Below are 24,377 nucleotides of genomic sequence, written 5' to 3'. Positions count from 1 at the left end.
AGGCTTTGAAATCTTGTTGGCAAGAAATTTAAATGTGAATTAATATGGGCCACAAAGATATTGCCTATTGGGTAAGAAATAAAGATAGTCCTGGTAGGTGACTCTTAATACAGAGCCTTTTATGATGGTGATGAAGAAGCAGAAGAAAACAACTAATAATACTCAGTTACTCTTTTTTTTTTAAAGATTTTATTTATTTATTTGACAGAGAGAGACACAGTGAGAGAGGGAACACAAGCAAGGAGGGTAGGAGAGGGAGAAGCAGGCTTCCCCCCGAGCAGGGAGCCCGATGTGGTGCTCTATCCCAGGACCCTGGGATCATGACCCGAGTGGAAGGCAAACGCTTAATGACGGAGTCACCCAGGCGCCCCAATACTCAATTACTCTTAGCTGCATGGAATAATGATGAATCTTGAAAAAACAGAAAACCAACAGTAGCAAAATGGAATAAAATATCTGTCACAAGATAAAGAGGTGAACAGAATAGAAGTGACAGCACCAATACTTGGGTGGAAAATGAAAAGACTTTCTTGGTTCCACCTATTAAGGCCCTTTGGGGCCAGTGTTAAAGCTGAGAAAGAAGAGGAAGGACAATAATAGTGATAAGGTAGAGGAGAATGAATTATAGGAAACAGTAGTGGAATGGATAAGTAAATCCAAGAGCTGTTTCCTAAAATGATTGGTATAATGTGCAGTTTCATAAGTTAAAAAAAGGGGGGAATACATACACATCATTTTCTATAGGAAAGGTATATAATCAAATGTATTAAAACAATACTGAAAAATAATAATGGGTTATGATGCACAACTCTATCCTTTGTAAAATGTGACTAATAGTGGTATTTATCTTATGGATCTTTCAGTGAATATTAATTGGGATAATTTAATGAGACACATATTTATATTGCCATGCACAATATGGAGTTCAACAATTGTTATTAACATTTTTGAAAATCAGGAGAAAATAGATAGTTTACTAGGAAAGTAAAGTTGACTGAAGAAGTAGAAAACCTGAACATTCAACCATATAAGAAATTGAAACCAATTGCTTCCAAAAATATCATCAGGTACCATGGTAGTTTTAAAATATGTCCACAATTCTTCGATATACCTCCCTTCAAGAGGTGGAGCTTAACTCCCCTCTCATTGAGTGTGGACTGGTCTTAGTGACTTGTTTCTAACAAACAGATTATGGTAGAAGTGATAGTGTGTAACTTCAGAAGATAGTTAATAAAAGTAATTTCTACTCTCTTGCTCTCTCACTCCCTCTCCTCTCTCTGGTTTCAGTTGCTCTGAGGGAAAGTAAGCTTTCATATCATGGAGGACACTCAAGCAGCTAGCTCTATGGATGACACATGGTGAAGAATTGAGACCTTCTACCAACAGCCATGTGAGTAAGCCATCTTGTAGTGGGTCCTCCAGGCCCACTCAAGTCTTCATATGCTTCAGCCTTGGCCAAGAGCTTGTCTACAACATCATGAGAGATGCGAGCTAAACTGATGCTCCTGGACTCAGAGCCCTCAAAAACTATGAAATAATAAAAATTTGTTGTTTTAAGTTTCTAAGTTTTGGGGTAATTTGTTACACAGCAACAGATAACTAATACACCAAAGGTTGCTTTTAGAGGTAGGTACTAGGTATTTTTAGCTTACAGTGCATATCCGTTGAACACTGATTTATGTCTAGTTCGGCCCCTGGGTTGGAGAACTGACTCTACCCCGCCAAGTCATTGAACTTCCTTGGGATTCAGTTTCCTCCAATACAGTTTTGGGTTTAAAAGCTTATCTTTATAGCCCCACCTCCCTCTGAACTTCTTGGATTCTTTTTTTTTTTTTAGAGAGCACGCATGCACAGGGGTGAGGGTTGGAGAGCGCAGAGAGAGAATCTTACACAGGCTCCACGCCCAGCCTGGAGCCCAACTTGGGGCTTGATCTCATGATCTTGAGACCATGACCTGAGCCAAACTCAAGAGTTGAATGCTTAACCACCTGAGCCACCCATGCGCCCCTGAACTTCTTGGATTTTATGACTTAAAAAATTCAACTGCAATTATATGCTCTGATAAACAAACACAGATGTGTTGTTAAAAGAGTAGCTACAATTTAATTGAGAAGTTACAGTACAATTAGAGTTTTATCAAAGAAAAAAATTTACATGAAAGATTTTCCAGGGAAAGCACAGTTAATGTCTTACTTAGTTTTATTTCTCCCTGGGCCTCAGTACCCGGCATACCGCAGGTACCCACGACTGAGGGCACCAAATGGTCATTTGTGACCCCTACTGTAATGTACACCGCTTGTGGAGTAAGGCTTCTGAACTAAGGGTTCAGACAATAATTCTTTCTGGGCACTGAAAGTACAGTGTGCTCTTGCCATGATGTGGGAGCTCCACTCTCATTAGCATTTAAAAAAGAACACTTATTAGCCGAACTACTAAATGTCCTTTATACAATATAATGAGTTTCATTGAAAAGAATCACCAGCTTAGCTAAGGAGAAATTTAAACACTTTGCCATCATTTATAAATTCAACCCTTCTAGGATGGCATTTTTAAAGGTACTTTGAATGAAGGGAAGAAGAAAAGTGGTAGAAATCTTGACAAAAGAAATGTAATTAGAGTAAAAAAATAAAAAAGGAAATTCTATGCTTTATGAAGATATCTTTGATCTTACTTCTCAGAAACCAGGGAAGCAGGGGCATTGTTGCCCATGACATTCTCTCTCTCTTTCTCTCCACTGTGCCTTGGAACAGGTAACTGGGATGGAACGTGCCTGCTTTTGTTAAAAGTGACGGAGAAAAATTGCACAAAACCATAATCAAAAACCACTGTAATGCAAATCAATAAGGTGAAGGCACGCTGCAGGAAACTCACACAAGTAATGGAATTGTACTTGATCTTTCTTTCAATATCTCATGATTACCCTAGACATTCGCTTTATGCATCCCACTCATTACATTTAAATTAATGCATCATATCAGAATTAAATAAAACCATTAATTAGCATATATTGCCTCCCCTCTATTTTTTGTCTGGGAATGTTAATGGTCACCATTCATTCATTCATTTATTAATTCCGCAAGTATTTAATGAACTCCTAAGTTTAAGGCAAAAATCAAATGGTAAATTTCCATAACTTTTCATATAGACCACAACATCCGAAGAGGTTAGACAGGACAAAAATAGGTCTAGAGGTACAGAAGGTTAAGATAAATTTAGATGTTATATATATATATAGTTTATCAAAAGGAAGTGTGGTGAGCAGTGAGATGGATGTCATAGATTGATGTCATTTCCTCCATGATGCTATCTTCATTATCTTTGTAAGGCACAAATCTGATAATTATCATCATCTCTATGCCTAAAAGCCTTAAGCAGTTATTAGCCTTATAGGATACGGGCTAAATGTAGCACAGTGAGACACTAAAAGGTCTACCTGAAATCATCTCTCCATTTTAATTCTCAGCTCTCTCCCACACCCTTCCCTTTCTGCTCCCCGGGCTATACTAGCGGCCTCAACACACTCCCACCTACTTCCCCAAGGCTACCGCAGTCACAATGCACTACCTCTGTTTCTGGGACTTGTTGAGCTCTTCCTTAGTTTTATGCTTTTGCCTACTCTCTTCTCTTTGCTTTCATCCCCCATGAAATCTGCATGATAATCTCATTATCCAAACATCCAACTCACAGTCAGCTTCCCATGAGCACGTTGCCTCCAGGAAGCAATTCAGTCCTCTGGTTCCCATGACATGTTGCACATCCCTCTGTGTTAACATTTGTCACATGGGGTTGTTGTCTGTGCATGTATGTGCTAGCATATGTATACACATGTGTGTGCACATGTGTGCATGTGCAAGTGTGTGTCCCCTGCTATATCAGAAACACCTAAGGATGAGAATCGGGTCTTATTTGTCTCGGTCTCTCTGGCTTCTAGCATGATTTCTGCCACACAGTCATGTGGTGCTTAGTCTACCACCAGTCCATGCTTGAATTGAAAAGCTGGAAAGCCCTTCCATCTGACTCAAAAGTCAGATTTTGAGACTCAGTGGGAACAATATAAGCTCTGTAACTCTCCACCTCAGGGATATAGACAGTCTTAGAAAAAGCCATTACTACCGCTCAGGAACAGGGAGATTTCCAAAAGAAATACCCAGCCCTCAGTGGGACTTTTCACCCCAGGATAAACCAGGGACTGTGGTTTTTGATCACTTCATCCTCAGATTTGATTTGACAATTTATTACACATGGTCTACCCAGTGATTTGTTCTCAAGATCAATGGCAAACTCTGATCCCTCCTCTCATCTTCATGCATTGCAGTCTGTAAGCAAGTGATCTCTGCCCAATTCTAGTCTGGGCGAAGGAACCAGATGCATATCTTATGCTCCATGTCAAGTCACAGGATGTTAGGTTTAGAGCATGATCCTTAAAACCCAGTCATATAGTTCAATCATTCATTTTACAAATGAGAAAACAGAAGCTCACAGGTGTTAAATTAATTAACCAAGGCCTCCACCATTAGTCATAGAGATGAGGGGCAAATGCCAGCATTCTGGACTCCCCCTTTTCTTTCCACCGTATCATCTGATCTCTCCCACATTCCAGACCTTTTTCTTGAGTTTCTTACAAAGTCACGCACGGCACATCCAATTTGGCACCATTTTTTTTATTGGAAATATAAATTTGGATTTGCATTGCTGCCTTTCCATTCAATGGTGATAAACACTCAAAATATCATCTGGGGGGAATGAAAATAAAATAAGCATCTGGAAAGAATGTGCTATAGTGAAGATGCTATTGTTTTTTCATAAATGCTAGACAAAGAATCTAGCTTTCAAAAATAAATGCATGAAAATATCTATGTCAACCCCAACCTGTACTTTAGTAAAAAATTAAAATGCACTAAAATTGCTAGATTTTCAAAAATTATAGAATTAAATATAAGATAAATGACTCATTACCTTAATTAGCTGAAAGTATAATAACGATTACCAAACCATTCATTCATTCATTCATTCATTCATTCATCCATCCATTCAAGGTTTACTGAAATAAATGATGCTAAGCCCCACAATTGCTGCTATTGCATCTATTAATCAAAGAGTATTTACTGGGGCGCCTGGGTGGCTCAGTCAGTTAAGCATCTGCCTTTGGTTCAGGTCACAAACCCCAGGGTCCTGGGATCATGAACCCCAAGGTCCTAGGATCGAGCCCCATATCAGGCTCCCTGCTCAGTGGGGAGCCTGCTTCTCCCTCTCCCTTTCCCCCTGCTCATGAGCTCTCTCCCTCTCTCTCTCTCAAATAAATAAATAAAATCTTCAAAAAAGAAAAAAATATTTACTAACAGACAAAATAGTTTGAACTACAAAGTCAAAAGATCTAAGTACAAAATTTGCCTCTGCCACTTACAAGTTTTGGCAAACCCTCTAACACAGTCTTCTCTTTTCTGGGTTATTCCTATCAGCATACAAAAGTACTGCTATTTTTCCACCTTAAAAATAAAAAGATTTTTCTTTTGGCCTCACTTGTCCCTCCAGCTAGCATCTCATTTCCCTGCTCCCAGCAAAACTCCTTTGAAAAACATGTCCATAAATGCAGTTTCCAATTTCTTTCCTTCCATCCTCTCTTGAACCTATTATAATTAGGCATTTACCCTGATACTTCACCAATATGGTTCTTACCAATGTCATCAATGATGTTCATGCTCTTCATCTTACTTGACCATTCAGCAAAATTTGGCACAATTCATCATGCTCCTTCTTGAGACACTCTCCTCATTTGAGTTCCAGGACACCATATTTTCTTTATTTTCCTTCTCCCTACTGGCTACTATCTCTCAAACTCCTTTCCTGGTTCCCAACGTCTTACCATTGGAATGCCTCAGGGCTTGGTTTCTGGCTCTCTCCCCATTACTCTCTTAGACATCTCACCTAGTTTCATGTTTTCAATATTATCTCTATGCTGATGACATCCAAAATTATACTTCTCACCTCGACCTCTCTCCTGAACCCAGGAATTCTTTGTCCAACAAGCTACTCAACAGCTCCATTTTTTTTGACTAATACACATCTCAAATGTAACAAGTCAATACTCTGTTTGAATTGTCCCTCAAACCTGCTGTCTTGCAGTGCTCCTTGGCTAATAAATAATGCCTCCATTCTTTAAAATTTAAATCATATTATGCCATGCCTTTACTTAAAAGCCTCCAATGTTTCCTCACCTCGTTTAGGCTCTCCATGACCTGTTTCTGTCACTGCCTTGATACTGTCTGTCATATTCTCCCCCGGTCCACTTTACCTCAGCCACATTGGTCATTTTGCCTCAGGTGGCCTCTGTATCTGTCATTCCCAATTTCTGGACAGCTCTGCTCCAAATGTCCACATAACTCTCTCTTTTACTTCTTTCAGTTATCACTTTCTTATTGAGACCTTCCCTGACCATCCAAAATTGCAACCCTGCCTCCCCATACCTACACTCCTAATTCCCTTCTCTGCTTTATCATTGGCCTTATGACTTACCATAAACACACTATCTATTTAGCACATTTGTTCTGATTACAAAAAAATATCCTCTACCAGAAGAAATTCTCTTTTGTTCACTCTTATACCCCAGCACCTTGAACAGTGACTGGAACAAAAAAGACTCTCAAAAAATATTAGTTAAATGAATGAAGGTAAGCAGTGATAATAAGGAGAGCTACTTCTTATGTAGAAAAGTAAGTAGAAAGTAAATGAAATAAGTACTTCATACATGTTAATGCATAATACATGTTAATTATTTAAATTTATATTATATTAATGTGTATATGTTGAAAATAATTTTTAGGCGGGAACTGCAGGAAGGGAAGGAGAAATTCTAGTTAAAAGGTTTGGTATAGAAGTGCATGGTTTTGCAAGTTAGCCTCAGGCAAGGTAAAGATAGCTATGGAAACACCCTGGAATTTGGCCTAGATTACCAGCTCCTGGGCCTGCTTAGCAAGTGAGGGCATGAAGGAGGAAAGCGTTGGGAGGCAGGCTGGGATCTGTGTGAGTAGTATCATGGTCTGTATGCAGTCTTCTGGACAGTTCAGGTGAAACCTCTAGGCTCACAGACTACTATGTGCTGATGTCCATCTTGAGTACCTCTAGCAGTGTTCAGTTTCTCGGGCAGGAGTCAGGGCTTACAGTATTTGTCTATTCCTAGGGCTAGGTGTGAATACCCTAAAGGAAGCAGATCACTGCAAGTCCAGGGAAAGGGATTGCTGCACATGTTCGTATACTCTTTAATAGAATGATTTGCTATCAAAATATAAATCCTTGTGGTGAGTAACAGCACCTGAGTGTCTCTGTTATGCTGCTTTGTGCCTAACATATAGTGATGTTAGTTACATGTTTTTTCATAGGTTGGAGTGAAAATCAATTCACAAAACATATTTTAAAGTGAAAATGCAATTTTAAAAAGGCACTCTAATTCTTGAAGCTATAAAGGATATATAATTCTCAAAAGTCTCTGTATCCAGATGTAGCTATTTGATTAGCTGATACAGGCACAGTCCATGAATAAAATTTTCTTCTAAACCATATCGCCTTTGCATTTTACGATACAAAGTGGATTTTCATAGATAGTCCCTAGACTTCACTAACTGACTTCCTTTGTTCCCATTACACAGTTCTGGGGATGGAGGCACAGAGCCTGGGTAACTTCTACTTTTCTCACTGACAGTAAACGCAGTGTGGGGAGGTACAAAGGAAGATACTGTTCTCTATAACCATGTATTATCATATAATACTTCCAAATCTTTCCCAGTTTCAGAGAGGACATAGTGGTAACCTCTATAATACCTGCCTCAGCCTTTCTTTACAATTTGTAATTGGTTTCCCACATGGAGTTTGAACTTTGCTTGCTACATGGTACAGATAGGGCCACAAACCTCTTATCTGTGAAGTTAAAGGGCTGAATATCGTTTCTTTCAAAGGGTGACCTCAGACTCTGTACACTAGGGTGGAAAATATGGGCATGGAGGTATGTATGTGTATCTAAATATGTACATATGCAAGACATACATGTACTTTGAGAGAAAGAGAAATAGAAGATGATAAATCCTGAGAGAAAAGAAATGAAGAAAGGTATGAGAAGGGAAGGCTGTGGGACACTGATTTTGGCTTTGTCTCCCCTAGGTGCTAGGTTGCTGTCTTGCCATGAGATGAGTTATCTTTGAAGTTCTGCTGAGCAGTCTAGATAGCGTGACTTAAAAGTGCGAGCCCCTAACCAGAGTTCAGTTCCCCAGAATACAAATGCTCAGAGAACCAGACAAGGTCAGAAAAAGCCAGCCCAAGACATTTCCCTTTAAACCCTAGAGAATGCTGTAGTCTCCATAATTAAAACTACATTGGAGTTTCTAGGTATTGGTATCATTTTTTTTTCATTTTTAAAAACTATGGGTCCTTAAAATATCTATAATTGCATCTTTATAATTCCTCTGATGGTCAGAGGGGGAAGGGTGACCTGAGAGTCCCTGGGTAGGTGGGAGGTAGGGTGAGGGCCCACTGAGCTTGGGACATGACAAAGAGAAAGAGGAAGCTAATAACCATTTTAGAGAGCTTTTAAGGTAAATCTTCAAAAACTACTTAGGAACTCCTGGCCAATTACAGGTTTTGCTCAGATGTAACTTTGGCTTTCTCTACCCCCACTGTCCCAATATTTTATTAAATACCCGGCATTGTTGGGCTTATTATAGAAGATTCTCTGCCTCCATTTGCATTTTGGGGTAGATTGCAATCATTTGGTCCAATTCTTCATTACTCTCTATATCCATACTCCTTACCACATAACCCTGCAGTGCTCTCCCACTGTGGGCTGGTGACCTGCTCAGTCTCTTGACCATAGGCTCAGGCTTATGCTTTTCTTTGGCCAATAGGATGTGAAAACATGACGCAAGCAGAGGCTTTAAGTAGACTTGCACCTTAAGACTTACTCTTCTGCTAGGAGAAGAGTGACAGACAGATGACACCAGCCCATGCCCCAGCCAAGCCCACTCTAGACTTAAATTCTGCAGATGTGTGACAAATAAACGTTATTTTCAGATGCTACTGAGGTTAGGCTGTATGGTTGTTTGTTACACAGTACAAGGTAACTGATCCAGACGTCATTTGATCCAGGCTCCTCTTGTCTACCAGAGTCATATTTCTAAAATGGAACTCCAATTATCCTAAAATTACTTTGTTTCAGACCCTTCAGTGGCTTCCTATTATGGGCTGAATGGGGCCTCCCCCCAAATTCCTATCTTGAAGTCCTAACCCTTAGTACCTCAGAAAGTGGACTTATTTGGAAATAGGGTCATGTAAAATATAATTAGTTGAGTTAAAATGAGGTTATAGTAGAGTAGAGTGGGCCTCTAATCTAATATGACTGATGTCCTTATAAAAAAGGGACATTTGGAGACAAACACATTCATAGAGAGAATGCCATGTGAACATGAAGGGTTGAAATTAAGATGACGTGTCTGCAAGTTAAAGAACACCGAAGATTGCTCAAAAACCACCAGAAGCTAAGAGAGAGGAATAGAATAGATTCTCCCTCACAGCCCTTCAGAAGGAACTAATCCTGCTGACATCTTGATCTTAGACTTCTACATTTCTCATACGATACATTTCTGTTGGTTAAGACACTCCCCATTACCTTTAGGACAAAGTCTAAACACTCCTTCGCAAGGTATGGAAGTCCTCTCATAAGCTGGTCTCTGGCTCTATCTGTGGTTTCATCCCTCACTGTTGCCTTATCCCATTCACTAGCCACACGGAACTAATTACAGTGCTTTGATCAATTGCTTCAGAGATTTTTGTCCATCTTCAACTTTGGCTTCAAATGCTCTTCATGCTACCTTCCCACCCACTAGATCCCACATGATTACCTAATCGACTTCTGTTTGTCCTTCAAGCTTCAGATCGGACATCGTCTCTGGAAACTTTCTCTTCACCTTCCCAATCCTAACTAAAGAGGATGCCCTAATGAATGCTCCCCAAACATCCTATACAGATATTCCTATCACAGTCTGTATCACACTGTGGATAATTAATTGTTCATTCCACATCCTTATCCTCATCAACAGACTTGATAATGAACCTCTTAAAGACAAGGTCATAGCCTATGTCCTTTTATCCCTAGTATCTAGCATAGTGCTTGGCACAGAGGGGCTGTGCAGCACGTTTGTGTAAGCAATCTGAGGGTTCATGTCCAAATATCCAAACACATGCGTTTTTGGCATATGGGAGATACATTCCGTTAGTGTGACAACTGGCAGCTGAGTTTACTTAGAAGTGAAAGCACCCAATTAAAGACCAAACATTGCTTCCTTATTCTTCTTCATTTCCTTCTCTCTATATAACTACCCAATCTCACATGCTTTATAACGCTTTTAGATGTAAGTGACTGTGAATTATTACCGACTGTGGGCCTTTCATCTTCAAAACTGACAGTCTATGTTCCACATTTCTCAGGAGGGAGAGACTATTATAACTATATTTTTGCTTACCAAGAGAATTTTAATGGTTATCCTGGAGGAAAAAAAAATCTATAAATATCCAACCTATAATGAAGCCTTAAGCTTACTTTCTTCCTTCACTAATGAAATTCTTTCCGAGTGCATTGGCAGAATTGCAACATAACCATTACACTGTGAAAAGAGACAAAGCCTGTAGTGAATTTTTTCTTTTACCTGTTTAGTCCTCATTTTGGAATCCAACGACAGATTGTTGTAGGTATAATGTGCCTGCGTGACTCCACAGAAGAGAACAGCAACTATTCCTGAAATTCAAAAAGCATATCGGTCAAAACCAATTTCCTTTCCCATCTAAGCCAAAGGGTAGGGCCACGACAGCTAGAAGAAGAGGGACTTGGTGTCAGTGAATTAAAACTGCTAATAATTACCATAATTATCAGCCTCCATAATTAAGAGGATCCTGTATTGGGGTATACCTTGCTACTTGTTTTAAACACGGGTCCTACAGGATTAACCCCAAGAAAAGTATTAAGAAGTACATTCTTTCTGAGGATAAATGATTCTTTGGTCACGAGTTAAGAAAGTTATACTTGGGGAAACATGAACAAAAGACTACGTGGTCAACTCCGGGCTTCTCATAGCCAGGGCCAACTGCTTTTTTTTTTTTGCATTTTATCCTAAATGCTGGCATATTCGCTCAAACATTTGCTTTTCACTGGGTACCCTGAGGAACCTGAAGAGGTTCCTGTCATACATAATTTAGTATTGAAAACCATGAGTCACAAACTTAAGAAATCTATAAGGGTTTTGTTGCCCCTGCCAATGCCTCTCCTTGCCAAGCATGAGAGAAAGGTCCTTGTTGGCCCCATGCCTCCCTGACAAAGCTGGGTGTTCTATTTTCTGCTGCTGAAGAATCTAGTGAGTACATCCAAGGCACACGCTCCTTGCAGGTAAGCTGGTCTGTTCTTGTGTGCTTCCTACCCACAGTGGGCCCTCAGCTGCTTCTAGGCTGGCTGCAGGATTGATTTCTTTTTTTTTTTTAAAGATTTTATTTATTTATTTATTTATTTATTTATTTGACACAGAGAGAGAGAGAGAGAGCACAAGTAGGCAGAGCTGCAGGCAGAGGGAGAGGGAGAAGCAGGCTTCCCGCTGAGCAGGAAGCCCGATGTGGGGCTCGATCCCAGGACCCTGGGATCATGACCTGAGCCGAAGGCAGACACTTAATGACTGAGCCACCCAGGCACCCCTGCAGGATTGATTTCTTAAGCCATCAGTATACCCAGCTTTAAATGCGACATGAAGCCATACATACACTAGGTGTTCCCGGGGGGTAGAAGAGTAGCAACCATGAAACAAATGTTGTTATTTGTCTCTGGGCTGTTATTCTCTGTTATCACCCCTGAGCTGGGGTAGGGAAGTGGTGAGCATGGCATTTTACTTTGGATTAAAGATTCTATTAATTATGGGAAATTGAGCATAGAGGAGGGCTTTGGGAAAAACACAAGATGTAAGTATTCCTCAAGTCAGACCAAGGGAATCAAATTGAATTTTAAGCAGCAGAATCTTTCCAACTAAAAACACTCATAAATTAAATGCTGATGATTCTTAAGAGTATAGAGATATGTGAACTGAATACTGACATCGCAAATGAATCCACAGTAAAGAATTTTAAGAACCAAGCATTTTTTTTTTTTTTTTGTATTTAGACTGTATGCTTCTATTTATATGTTGGTTATTACTTGGATTGGCTTTGGATAAAGTATTGCTAAGACATATTTACCTAATACAAGTGCATAGACATTTACATTACTTATTTCCTTTTAATATGCTTCAAAGTTTTAGGCAAAAGAATAAAAATGACTAGGAAATTTTACCAAGAAATATATATGCAGTAAGCAGTCTATAGATTTTTGGGTAACTTTTCTGTTTCTTAGCCTCTCTTCAGAAATTCTAAGAAAAGGATGCTTATAAAATATTATATATTACTCTTCACAAAAATTCTATTAAAAAACCACCAATACCAGGGAAACTTTTAGGGTACTGAGGCACTTTAAGTACTCTGAGGCACTAGGAAGATTGCCATGCATGTTGTTTTGTTATCAAATATTTTTCTTTCCTTATTTAAAAATGTAATTTACCTATCTCTGCTGATTCTATCGTCTGTTGGAGATTTTTCTGGGTGAGGTTTAGCTGACCCTCCCACTGATGTGGAAACGTTTTGATTGTATATTGATTTGCAGAGAAGTGATGAATAAAAAGGGTGGGAGAGTGTGTGGGTAGTGCATAAATGTATTCTGAGAACAAGACATGGTAACAAAGAAGTGTTATAAAGGATAGGGAGGAGATTTAAGACTGGCTGAACACCTATGGTGGGCCAAGAATGCACCGTTGTGGTTTTTTTTTTTTAATGTCATCTTATTTATTGCATTGATTTATTATTTCACAATAGGCTTAGCACTATTAACCAGCTCTTCCTACTGTCTTCCTCTTCTCAGTAACAGCATTTCCATTCTTCTTGCTGCTCAGGCTAAAATTCTGGATCACCATTTACTTTTCCTCTCTCTGTAGATCAGTGATTTTGTTGGCTTGACCTTTGAAACTTACCTGAACCCAGCCACTTCTCAACACCGCTTCCCCTAACACATTTTCCAAGCCACCGACATTGTTTTTTGCCTAGATTACAGATTCCTGATTGGTCCCCTTGTCTCCCCTGTTAGGCTCCTGCAGTCTAGCTTCCATCCAGCCACAGTGATTCTTTTAAGACAATTGAGATCATGTGAGATCATGTCAGTTCTCTTCCCTAAACTTTGTAATAGATCCCCATGAATAAAAGGCCCTGTAGGATCTAGTCCAGCCCCCTTCTTCCCTTCCCACAGTTCTCTAAGCTCATCTCCTACTATACTTATCCCTTGCTGTACACTATATCCTTGCTAAGCACATTCCACTGCAGGGCCCTTGAGTTTCTGGTTCCTACTGTTTGGAAAGCTCTTCAGATATCCACATGGCTCCCTCCTTCCCTTAAGATATTACACTATCAGATAGGTCTTCTGTATGCATTCTGTGAAAATGATCCCTCCCATCATTCTCTCCTTGCCTATCTTGCTTTGTTCCTTTTAATATTATTTACTGCCACCTAACATTTTATAAATTCCTGCGTTTATTTTCTGCCTTCTAGAATGGCAAAGGAAAGCTCATTGAATGCAGGGGGATTCACTGGTCTCTAACCTTTTGAGCAATGCCAGGCACATGGTAGGCATTCAGTGAGGATTTGTTGAATAAATTAATGCATATTCCTATTCCTATGTAACATGTAAGAAACAAAAGTAATTTACTTAAGGTCACCTTGAAAGGGGCAGAGCTGAGATTCAAAATTTCACAAACTTCCTGTGCTTTACTGCCTGTATCAGACCATCTGTGAATGTTTTAAGGTAATCTTAAACCATCTAAAAAATATCATTTCTGATGTCCCAGGCAAATCGAGATATGATGAAGATTACATATCTGGAGGGGCTGGTATCTTGTTTGAGGATATATTCCCTAGTAGTTTCATTGGTTTTCGTTTCCTTGCCTTCATTAGAACACTAACAGGCAATGTTTCTGCTAATCCTTTTTTTTTTTTTTTTAGTTCTGTGTACAGATACGTCCCACAAACAAACAATGAAAAGTGTGCCTATATGACCAGAAGCTTGGTGCTGTAATTAAAAGAAAACAACTGAGTTGATCTAACCTTGAGTATTAGCCTACAAAATCATAATTCTATATCTGAGTAATTAATTAACTCACACAAATTACTGTAGTTAGTATGACTTTTACAAGCCAAAATGTATTTTGAAAATGTTTCATCTAAATACACCTATAAATTCTCTGCCATCTAAGCGGATTCAGAGTTGAGAGTTTTCTCTCTTACAAGAGTGGATTTTAGTTGTCACTGTATTTCTGCATCCCTATGCCGGCCAGCACTAGCTGTACTACTGTTATGTAGGGCCCTAGACAACTCTCTCACATGCTCTGTATCTCAGATTCTCAGGTGTACAAGGGGGTACCATTTGGTGCAAGTGAGCAAGCTAGCGTCTTGGCTCCTAACCCACCTTCTTGTGCTCTCCCTGTGATCCTGGAGCTGGGGCTCTGCAGACCACATCTTCCTTCCCCAGATCCTGGAGCGCTCTGCGGACATGGGCCCCAGAAGGAGGCTAGGAGGGAAGAAGAGGCCTTGCTGTCCTCTTGCTTGCCTGCGGCTCCTGTCAGCGGCATCTCACAGTGGTTTTTCACCATAGCTTTCATGTTGCTTCCAGCCCCATGGGCCCCCTCAGAGGAAGCAACAATAGCCAGCCAATGACCTCACAGGCCTGGGTCCCAGCTCGGCAGTTTCCTCTTAGGGACTTCTAGATTCTCTTCCATTTGCTCCTCCTGTCCCAAGTTGCTTCCTGCAATTACTACCTGGATAGCCTCAGTGCCCGCTTTGTCCGTTTTCAGCTCTCTACCACCTATACACCCAATCTCCTGCATTAAACTCTGGGCTTAGCCAGCCGGTTTCTCTTTTTCTGACTGAATCCTGACCAGTACTCTCTTGTGGGTCCCTTCTCATCCTAAACGTTGATCGTTCTCAGAAACCACTGAAGGTTTGTCATCTGGTAATAAAATCCATTTGCTCTGCACCCTCCTGTTGTGACTGGACAATGGAGGATGCCAATGGCAGCTGAGATGCTGTGCCAAGCCCCCAAAGACTGGACTCCGTCTCCTTTCAATCCTACTTATGGTTAGAATTGGCATTTTAAAAAAGTGTGAATTTGAGCCACTAGATTGGAACAAAAGACTTGGGGGAAGGAGGTAAGTTAGGCTGAGAACTATTAAAGAGGCATGGGTTGCACCTGGACATGTGTCTTCTGATTCCCAATCCCATGATCTTTCCAAAATACGAGCACTATCCTGCAATGGAGTGGCTGCCTTGAAGTGTGAGAAGTTCCCTATCATTTGAAATGCTTGGGTTGAATGATTGTCTACCAGAGCTGCTGTGGGAAAAAAAATTTTCATAAAGGAAGGGTTTGAATATCCTCCAGTTCCCTGGGTCTGTCATTTTCCTATATACTATTTTGTTAGTTTACTAGGATTAACACCTCAATTTAGCCTTTTTTTTTTTTTTTTTTTTTTAAGGACAAGGAACTAACGCTGGTTCCAAATGAAACCTTTAGACATTTTCAGTAGAGGCAGCCCAACTTTCTCAAAAGGTAAAGACTAGATAAACTTTCAGACTTTCAAATATCCTGTTAGACAGACAACTCTTCTAAAATAAAATTTTAAAATACAACATTACCAGACCCTCTAATCACAAAAACTTAATTTTTTCAAGTGACCTATGAGGTTTAAAGATAAACTCAGGAAGTCTCCTCTGCGTAGAAAGAAGATGTTTCTAAATCTTTAGACCACAAACCTTCAGGTCAAACGACATTGAATACAGTGAATTCTGATGTCACTGTCCAAGTGACAGATGCAGCTCACCTCAGAGGAACCCACTTCCTTTCTTCTCTCTCTTGCTGTTTCTCACCTCTCTGTTTGGCTTGTCCTTGTCACTTCCAGGCTGTGCTTAACTTACAGCATATCCTACTGTCCTTCCCCTACATCAGAAGCTTCTTGACCCCACCTGAAAGTTCAGCTATGGCCCAAGAATCTGGATTAAGCAAGAGAGATTTCGAAACTCTACCTAATGCCTCTGGAATGTCAATGTACATTGGAATCACCTGGGAATCTTGTTAAGATGCAGATTCTGCTTCAGTAGGTTTGGAGTGGAGCCCATGATTCTGCATTTTATACTACCAGGGATGTCCGTGCACTGGTCCTAGCATCACACTTTGAGAAGCAAATCTCCGACCAACACTTTGGTATTAAGTATCAATTCACCTTCGCTATGGCTTGGCTTTGACCTTGCCTGGTCCAAAATGTCTTTTGCTAACTATAAAAAATTTTTTTAAATTTTATTTCTGTGTTTTAGTCTCTATTTTTTCTTTCTGTAACTTTCCAGAATTGACATGATTCCATGAAGTAATTTCAGTTTCATGGGACAATTATCTATCAAGGACATTTGAAGAGTTTAAATTTTTTTCTTTATATTAGAATTATTTATTTTTAATCCCAGCACTACTAGAATGTGAAAGAAATTATTTGCAAGGAATAAAATTGATAATATATTTTGCTATCAAACAGTTTAATAATTTTCCCCCTCAAAAAAAAAGCAATAAATCACATTCTTCAATCACAATGCTATAAAATGGGAAATTAAAAAAAAAAGCATATCAACAAAAATGTAACCATTAGGGGTTTTTAACTGTATTCTTGTAGATGAAATTGGAGTTGAAGATGAAATCAAATTTGAAATTTTAGCTTATGTAGAAATAAATAACAGTAAGTACAGAGTACATTTCTTATCAAAGCCAATGAGATTAAACCAGATTATTCAGAGGGAAGTTTATAGTCTTGCATTCATTCCATTAGGAAAAAAAATAAAAGAATTGGACTATTTTACCTCAAGAAGCTAGCCAAGAGACATAACAATGGACCCAAAGAAAGTAGAATTAAAAACCTAATAAAAGAAAAATGAAAACAAAATAGTCAAAGAGAAAATATAAAAACTAGACTTGGTCAGTAAATTTAAGAATTGTAAAGTAACAGTGTGGTTTATGCCTCTCAGGGCCTGGGGTCTGTCAGGTCTCCACCCTTCCCAGGCTGCCGTTCTCTGGTCATGGCTTCAGGCAAAAAAGTGGTGACGTTGGTCAATGGCTTCACCCATTTAAGAGTCAATTTTCTCATTTGGATAGCACCCGATCTGTCTTACAGGTCTGTTCTGAGCAATGTCATGGATATTAACATGCTTCATAAACTAAACATAAGTACATCCTAGATTTTACTATAATTACTAGAAGTAGATGAAGGGAAGAAGACATGAAAAGAAGAAGTAACTTAGAGAAGCTCATTCTATGGGTAGACACAACAATACTTCCTGTTTAATACATTGCTGGGGGAAGAAGTACAAAGAATCTAGTACATGTCTTGCATATTCTAGACCCTTAATCATTATTTTTTGCCATATCTTCCACAGTAACTCCTGTGTCAAGGAAAAACAAATGAAAATGTGCTCCTTAGTCCTAGTAATCCAAACTTAGACAATTCTTAGTAATACTACCGTTAAGGTACTAGTTTTTTGCAAGTTACCTTGGGTATCTGCTATCATCTACTCAAATTCTATTTATCTATGGAGGTCATTCAGTGAGCAAAGCACAGTTTATGGCTATGGGGGACACAAGGATGAATAAACCTGGTCTTAGACCTCAGGCAGCTTTATATCTCCTCACAGAGACAACATGTACACAAAGACATCTAATAGCAGGTATAATGTAGTAGGTGACAAGAAAACAGAAATCCTGAGAGAGTGTGATTTCTTTTGGGCTGGGGAAGGTGTAAGAGAAATGGGGAAATTTTTTCTAAAAGATGCAGAGGCATTTGGGCCTTGAAAGATGAGAAGAGTTGGAGGATGCAAGGTCAGGAGCAAGGAAGTGTGAGTGAAGGGAGAGAGGCAGGAGACTGTGGGGCATGTGTGAGAAACATGCAGTTTATCTGCACACTTTGGGTTTTAATCAAGTATAGGTTAGGACATAAATACAAATAGAATTAATTGATTAATTACATTTTTCTGAATAAAAAACTTAATAAAAGAAACAATTATCACAGTGTATTAATTGTCAAACTACTGTAAGCACAAAAGCATTTATCTTACATGTTTTATTAGTCCTTTTATAAAAATTAGAAATATGAAACATCCAGTATGTATGTCCTATGCAGGCAAACATTGTTACATTTTCCTTCCCAACAAAAGTAAAAACTGATCATTCTCTTTCCATCTCTGCTGCAAAAACAAGCAATCACTAAATCCAACTGCTACAGTTGCATGTCTAAGATCTTGGATTCAAGTTCTATTTATGGGGTCCTGTGGCAATGATGGATGGAATCAAGTACATACATCTGAGTCCACAGAGAGCGGAACATGCTCACAAATATCTGAGATCTGAAATAACAAGGAGCTCTGAAAGAAATCAAGAAGTGGCCTAGAAAAAATAATAATACTTTCTGACTCGTGGGTATTGCCTTTTGCTGTTTGCACAGTGAGACTTCAGTGGTGTACAAGATCCCGAAAGGGCTGGCGGCAGGGACTCATTTATGAAATTTTAAACAAGAACTAGAACCAATATTTTATGACACTAGCTAAAAGAGCTGTTTGAGAAACCACAAAGAAGTACACAGTTAAATTCAAATTAACTGGCAAGCAAAGAAATTTAGGAAACAGCATGAGGAGGTCCATAATTCGTTGGGAAAAATAATGATTCTGCTGGCAAGTTCATTCTTTCCACAGACATCAATTTTCATAGGACAATTAACACCTTATGGTTAACAGAGTGCCATGTACACTGTTCTCCTTGATTCCCATTTCTGGACCCTTTCAGAGGGCATTAGTACTAATAATACTGTATATGTATATATATATATATATATGCATACATATAAACATAAGCTTACATGATCAAGGTTCAGTGTGTGGTTGTAAATTATATAAGGAAAAATGTATTACATTGGACATCAAGAGGCCTGGGATCTATCTGGTCACAGTTCATCCACTTGGTTGACTTGTGCAATTTAAATTCATTGCCTGGTCCCTTGTTTTCTTCTCAATGAATTAAAGAAGATGGTCTGCATTAGTATTCATCAAGTTGGAATATACAAGAAAACCCACTGAAAGATGGAAGAAAATAGAAAAACATCGGTTTTTAATTAGAATTTTTGTGTGTTTTCAAGTATGTAAGTACTTTTGTGGGCAAAAATTACACTTGTGTGCAGATAGGTGTATGATAAGGCTATTTTATTTTATTTATTTTTTTGCCAATAAGGGTCAAGAAACCCTGGCAAACACTGCTCTAGATGATCTCTAAGCACTTTTCAATCTTAAATGTCTGTGATCTGAGTGGCTCAGTTTTTACATTTGCTTCAAGTTCTGCATATATGGAATTGAAGAATTACATGGGGTCCCTCAGCTTCACGTTGACCTCCTGCCAGCTAGATTACCAGGAGTCTCCCTCTTGACCTAGATCTCCTCAAGCACTGGGTCTACGCCCTGCCTCTTTGTATTGCCCCCAACTCCCATAACAGTGCCGACAGATATCAGGCCTTGGAAATGCAGGTTGGTCAAAAGAATGAATCTCTATTTCAAAAAATATTCATCTGCTGTGAAAAGAGAATGCAAGAGAAATTAGTTTTTGATCCTCACATACAAATAGATGTTTATCTGGATTTATCAGTGGCAGGGTCCATTTTCTTCTAATATTTAAATTTTCTTATTCAAGAGTATTGTCACCTACAGTCTCTGTTACTGATAACATTATTCAGTAGTTATTTTTTCATTAAAAGTTGATGAAGCCTTCAGATACAGAAGCTGAAAAATAAACGTCTGTCATAAGGAGCATGATTTTCTTTGACATTAAGTGCAGACTTGAGGGGTTTCTAAGACTGAAGAATATTGCATTTTTGGACAGGATATATTGATTATATTATCAGAACACAGAAAGAGAGTGAGAGAGAGAAAAAAATGTGCTTTGCTCTCAAATGGTACTCTGTGGGGTTTTAAAGTTGATGGGTTATTTTTCCATGCCATGCTTTTATTTATTTTTGATCTAGTAAAAAGAGACATTTCTGACAGGTTTCCTACCACCACCGCTGAACGTGAACCTGGAACTGAGAAGTCCAAGATTTAAAGAAATGGAAAACTCCTTCAGGGAATATGAAAGATTCCAAGTTTCCAAAGAGTACAATTACTGTCTGGTTCACCATATTTGGCAATGCCACAGTTGGCAGATTAATCATGAGTCTGTGGAATATAAGAACATCAATATAGAAAACAGCACGAATCTATGTTCTTATTTCTGGTTTCTCCAGTGCAGTGTGGGCATGCATTTAAGAGTTACTTCCTGTCTATGTTGCAAGGTTTATAAATTTCCATTTAAAACAAAAAGCTCGTTCAAAATACAGCAGTGGGTATTTATGCAAATTAAATTGGGGTCTGGAGAAGAAGAAAAAACACTTTTTCATTTATATCCCTGCTATTCCATCTCAAGCCTTGGTGTTCACCAAGATTACCAACTTCTTTCAGTTTTCATTTCCTTGGAGTCAGCTAACACATTTACATCCATCACCTAAATGTCTAACGAACAACCTCACCCAAGGTGTCCATGTCCAATTGCCCATCATACCCTTCCATGTAGTTTTCACATTTGCATAGAATCTAGAAGACTTTTGAATGAAATAATTTTTGTGTCTTCCTTTCTATTGCATGTATTCACTCATGTATACCCCCCATTTTGGTGGAATGAACCATTGATCAAGCTGATACAGGGACCTGGGAATTATACTTGACTGTACTTTCTCCTTCACCTATGTGTTATATATTTGTGCCATCTACCTTCTGAGAATCTTCTACATGCCTATGAAGAAAACGGGTTTTTGAGAAAGAAAGAACTTTCTTTTCTTCCTCCTATGCCTCTTGGCACCATGAGGAGACATTAAACAATGACTGAAAACATTTACAGTGAAAAAAGCAGGGGTAAATTTGTCCACTACTCAAGTTACATGTGCAAGGTTGTTTGAATATTGAAATGATGAGCTATTCAGTTCAAGAAAGTGCAGGTGTGAGTTAATGAGTTATTATGTGAGGAGATGTACTTTACACCTGTGTTTATTGAGATGGCAACGTTGCACGTTTGCCCTTGGTTCAGTGTGTTGGTTAACTAATCCCCTTGAGAATTTTGGATGCCTATTACTACAGTTTGAATGCCTAATATTCTGAGCCTCCAGGTTTTATTTTTGGCTTGGAAAATACTCAGTGCACCTCATTTGTTGGTGAATTGTTGGCTAATTAAGTTGGATTCACATGGTTCTGACAATATGAAAGCATGAGCAGTTTTAAGCGAAGAGCTGTCACCTAATGTCATGCCCTTAGAAGATGAAACTGGCCAGTTTCATTTTAAGAAGCAATTCAAACCAAGTCCCCTCCTAGTGATTTGTTTTGTTTACTGAGATCTAGAAACATATCTTCCATCGAGTCATGCGATGCATCACTGGCAAGCCAAATGGAACACATTCACCTCTAAGCTAAAGCCTTCTTAAGAGCTTCAGACAATTTTTTTTTTTCCAAGCTAAGAGATGCTGGAGATAAAAAGTAATGAGCCAACTTACTCAGATCGAGCGAAGTCTCAACATGTCCAGGAATAGTCATTTCATTTGGAGATCTTACTTCTTTGTCTATTGTAAATAAGAAGGACTTTCTCAAGTTCTCCTTTTCCTGACTACTTACTCTACAGAAGCCTTTCAAGAATTGACCTGATAGATAAGCAGAACCTGAGCTTCCAAGGGTCAACTTTTGCTTATCACGACAATGTAATTAGGCCCTTGTCATTTGAGAACAACAGGAGAACATGCCTTGAGTGATGGGATCGAGATGAATTAATGGTTTATGTTGTGTCTGATGTCTGTGTGTGCTGAGTGCCTCTTTTAGACATCTTTGTCAATTCCCTTAGGAAATGGGCCAGAGCATCACAGGCTTCCATCCATTTAATAAAATTTTCAGAGTTTCTTACTGTCTAGAATTGGCACAGAAAACCCAATTACTTAGTAATCAGGACTTTTTTTTCTTTCAGGTTTTTATATGTTTATTTTCTTAGGTGGAGCTCATTTGAAGGTGAGTAAATAGTGAGCTATACTATTTAACTTCTTGTATGAGAAAATGAGGTATGCCAGTGGCCTCTCTCTCCCTCCTTTGCCTTCAGTGGACATAAAATATGCCCCAGGAATCTAAAAATGGAAGCTGTCTTTATTACAGCAGTGCCTGGAAGCAGAGAAATCATTAGACACGGTGTCAATGTTGCCATTAGAAATCTTACTCTTCGGGTGTTTAATGACAGTCTCTGAAAGTTTGCTTCTGGCAAAAACCTGACCTCCAAAGTCTCAGCTGGGAAACAGATTATAAAAATGAATTTTCAAACAACCTGTCCAGCTGTGCTTTTTGGTTATCTTTATAAACTGAAAAGCAGCTTCTATGACAGGATTCAATTCCATTAGAGATTATGCTATAAATAATACTGCTGAATTATTTTCAATATTCAATTTAAAATAATGGCTCAGTAACCCAGTGACTTTTAGAAAATAGAACTCTGCACAAGAAAAATTCTCCCTGATCAGAAATTAGGTACGCATGTGTAGCAGGTACCTCAGAGAGAGAATACCTTGGGGTCATATATTTACTCAAAAGCCACATTTTGAACATATACAATGTCCTTCCATTACAAAATAATAAAATCCTTTTACCTTAGCAGTAAAGAAAATTGAGATACCAATTGCTAGGATGACTTATGCCAATCCCTCAGCCAGTGAGCCAAAGAGCCAGAAACTAGAGACATATCCCTAAAGTGGCTGATTTTGTAAGTAGGGCAGACACATCCATATACGTTCTCTTTCTATGCTCTCCTGGCTTGTAAGAACTTCCTAAAGTCCATTTCTATCTATACACTCTCATCCTCTAGAAAGACTTCTCACTTGCATTTGACATTCTGCCCAGTCTTCCCAAATAAAAGTTTTCTCAAACTGCACTTGTATATTTCCAACAGCAGAGAATCAAACTTCTGGGTAATAGAAATGCCAACCTTCATTTGCATGTCTAAAAGCCACTTGTTTCCATAAAACTAAGTTCTTCTATGTGACCATTGAACATTTGCAGGTGCAACTTCCAAGTGACTGAGATGAGGCGGCTGCAAATGTGGCCCTTGAAGTGAAAGATAATCAAAATAAATCAAATGATCATCATCAAATTAGTAAAACTGAAAGTGAAAGCAGAAGATGCGGTAATGAGCAAGCCCCCCCCGCCGAAGTGTTCATAATGAATCTTATAAGAAGCTGAATTGAAAATGATAATGAACACTGTGCAAACTGTCTTTAAAAGCTTGAGCCTTTTGTTTGCCTATCACTGTGCATCTGGCATAAGAGGTGTCCTAGTCTAGAGGCTGCACTGTCTTTGAGCCTCTTTCCCTTCTGATCTGTCACCAAGTTATGCAGTTTCTTTTGTGGAAATCCATCATGGATTATTCCTTCCCTTGTACCATTTAGGCTTCTTTGTTCACAAGCAATAAACACTGATTCTGGCTACTGTAATCAGAAAAGAATTTACTGGAGGGAAGAGTGATAGCTCTCAGAAAACATGCACAAAGGCAGCCCCAGGAATCTGTGTCAGGAATAAATAGGGGGTTTCAACAGGGCTTTGCTGTTGGAAAGAACAGGTGCCAAAACAGTCATACATCCTTCTATCTCCTTCCTAAATGATCACGTCCTAAGGGAAGACTGCCTGATTGACCTCACTTTTGATGTCCCTATTCTCTTTGGCAGGGGAGGATGAGACACCTTGATCAACAAGATGGTATCTGATGGAGGAGGGATAGTTCCCTAAGCAACATCAGGATGCTATTACCAGTGAAAATGAGAATGGGTGCTGGGTAGCCCAAATCAACATATGTCTACTATATGCCTCTCAGCTAGGCTCTTGTTTCCTCAGGTCTACATGTCTCTATTTTAACCTAATAATTAGGGAAATGAAATTGCAGATTGATGTAATTTATAGTATATTCTTTCGTTGATGTATGAATCTGCCCTGGAATATCCTGACCAATGGACAAATGCAATCTTTCAGTATATTCTCAGGCATAAGGCACTCATTATCTTATAAAGCAGTCTGTTAATCAGATTTTGGAAATTTTTCCTCTTGTTGAGCTAAAATCATTCATTCCATTGCTCAAAAGACAGTGAGTGCCCAGAATGCTTCGG

At 39.0% G+C, this 24,377-nt stretch overlaps 2 protein-coding genes across 3 annotated transcripts in view; one reads left to right on the top strand and one right to left on the bottom strand.

Moving 5' to 3' along the window:
* Positions 1 to 24,377, top strand: part of SLC9A9 (solute carrier family 9 member A9) — a 510,696-nt gene that overhangs the window by 202,457 nt on the left and 283,862 nt on the right. The window lies entirely within an intron of this gene.
* LOC145722834 (sodium/hydrogen exchanger 9-like) overlaps positions 1 to 24,377 on the bottom strand; it is a 51,034-nt gene that overhangs the window by 17,174 nt on the left and 9,483 nt on the right. The window contains exon 3 of one of the 2 annotated variants that reach the window (XM_081827481.1): positions 10,689 to 10,777. In XM_081827481.1, the coding sequence (XP_081683607.1) occupies positions 10,689 to 10,777 (89 nt within the window). Of the gene's footprint in view, positions 1 to 807; positions 10,778 to 24,377 lie in introns of those variants that run through there. The other variant, XM_081827477.1, reaches the window with a different exon arrangement.

This window comes from Leptonychotes weddellii, chromosome 1 (assembly GCF_054177405.1).
Source record: "Leptonychotes weddellii isolate Sample4059 chromosome 1, ASM5417740v2, whole genome shotgun sequence".
NCBI classification, from domain to species: domain Eukaryota; kingdom Metazoa; phylum Chordata; class Mammalia; order Carnivora; family Phocidae; genus Leptonychotes; species Leptonychotes weddellii.
Note: the sequence above shows the minus strand (reverse complement) of the source record. Positions and strands in the feature narration are given on the sequence as shown.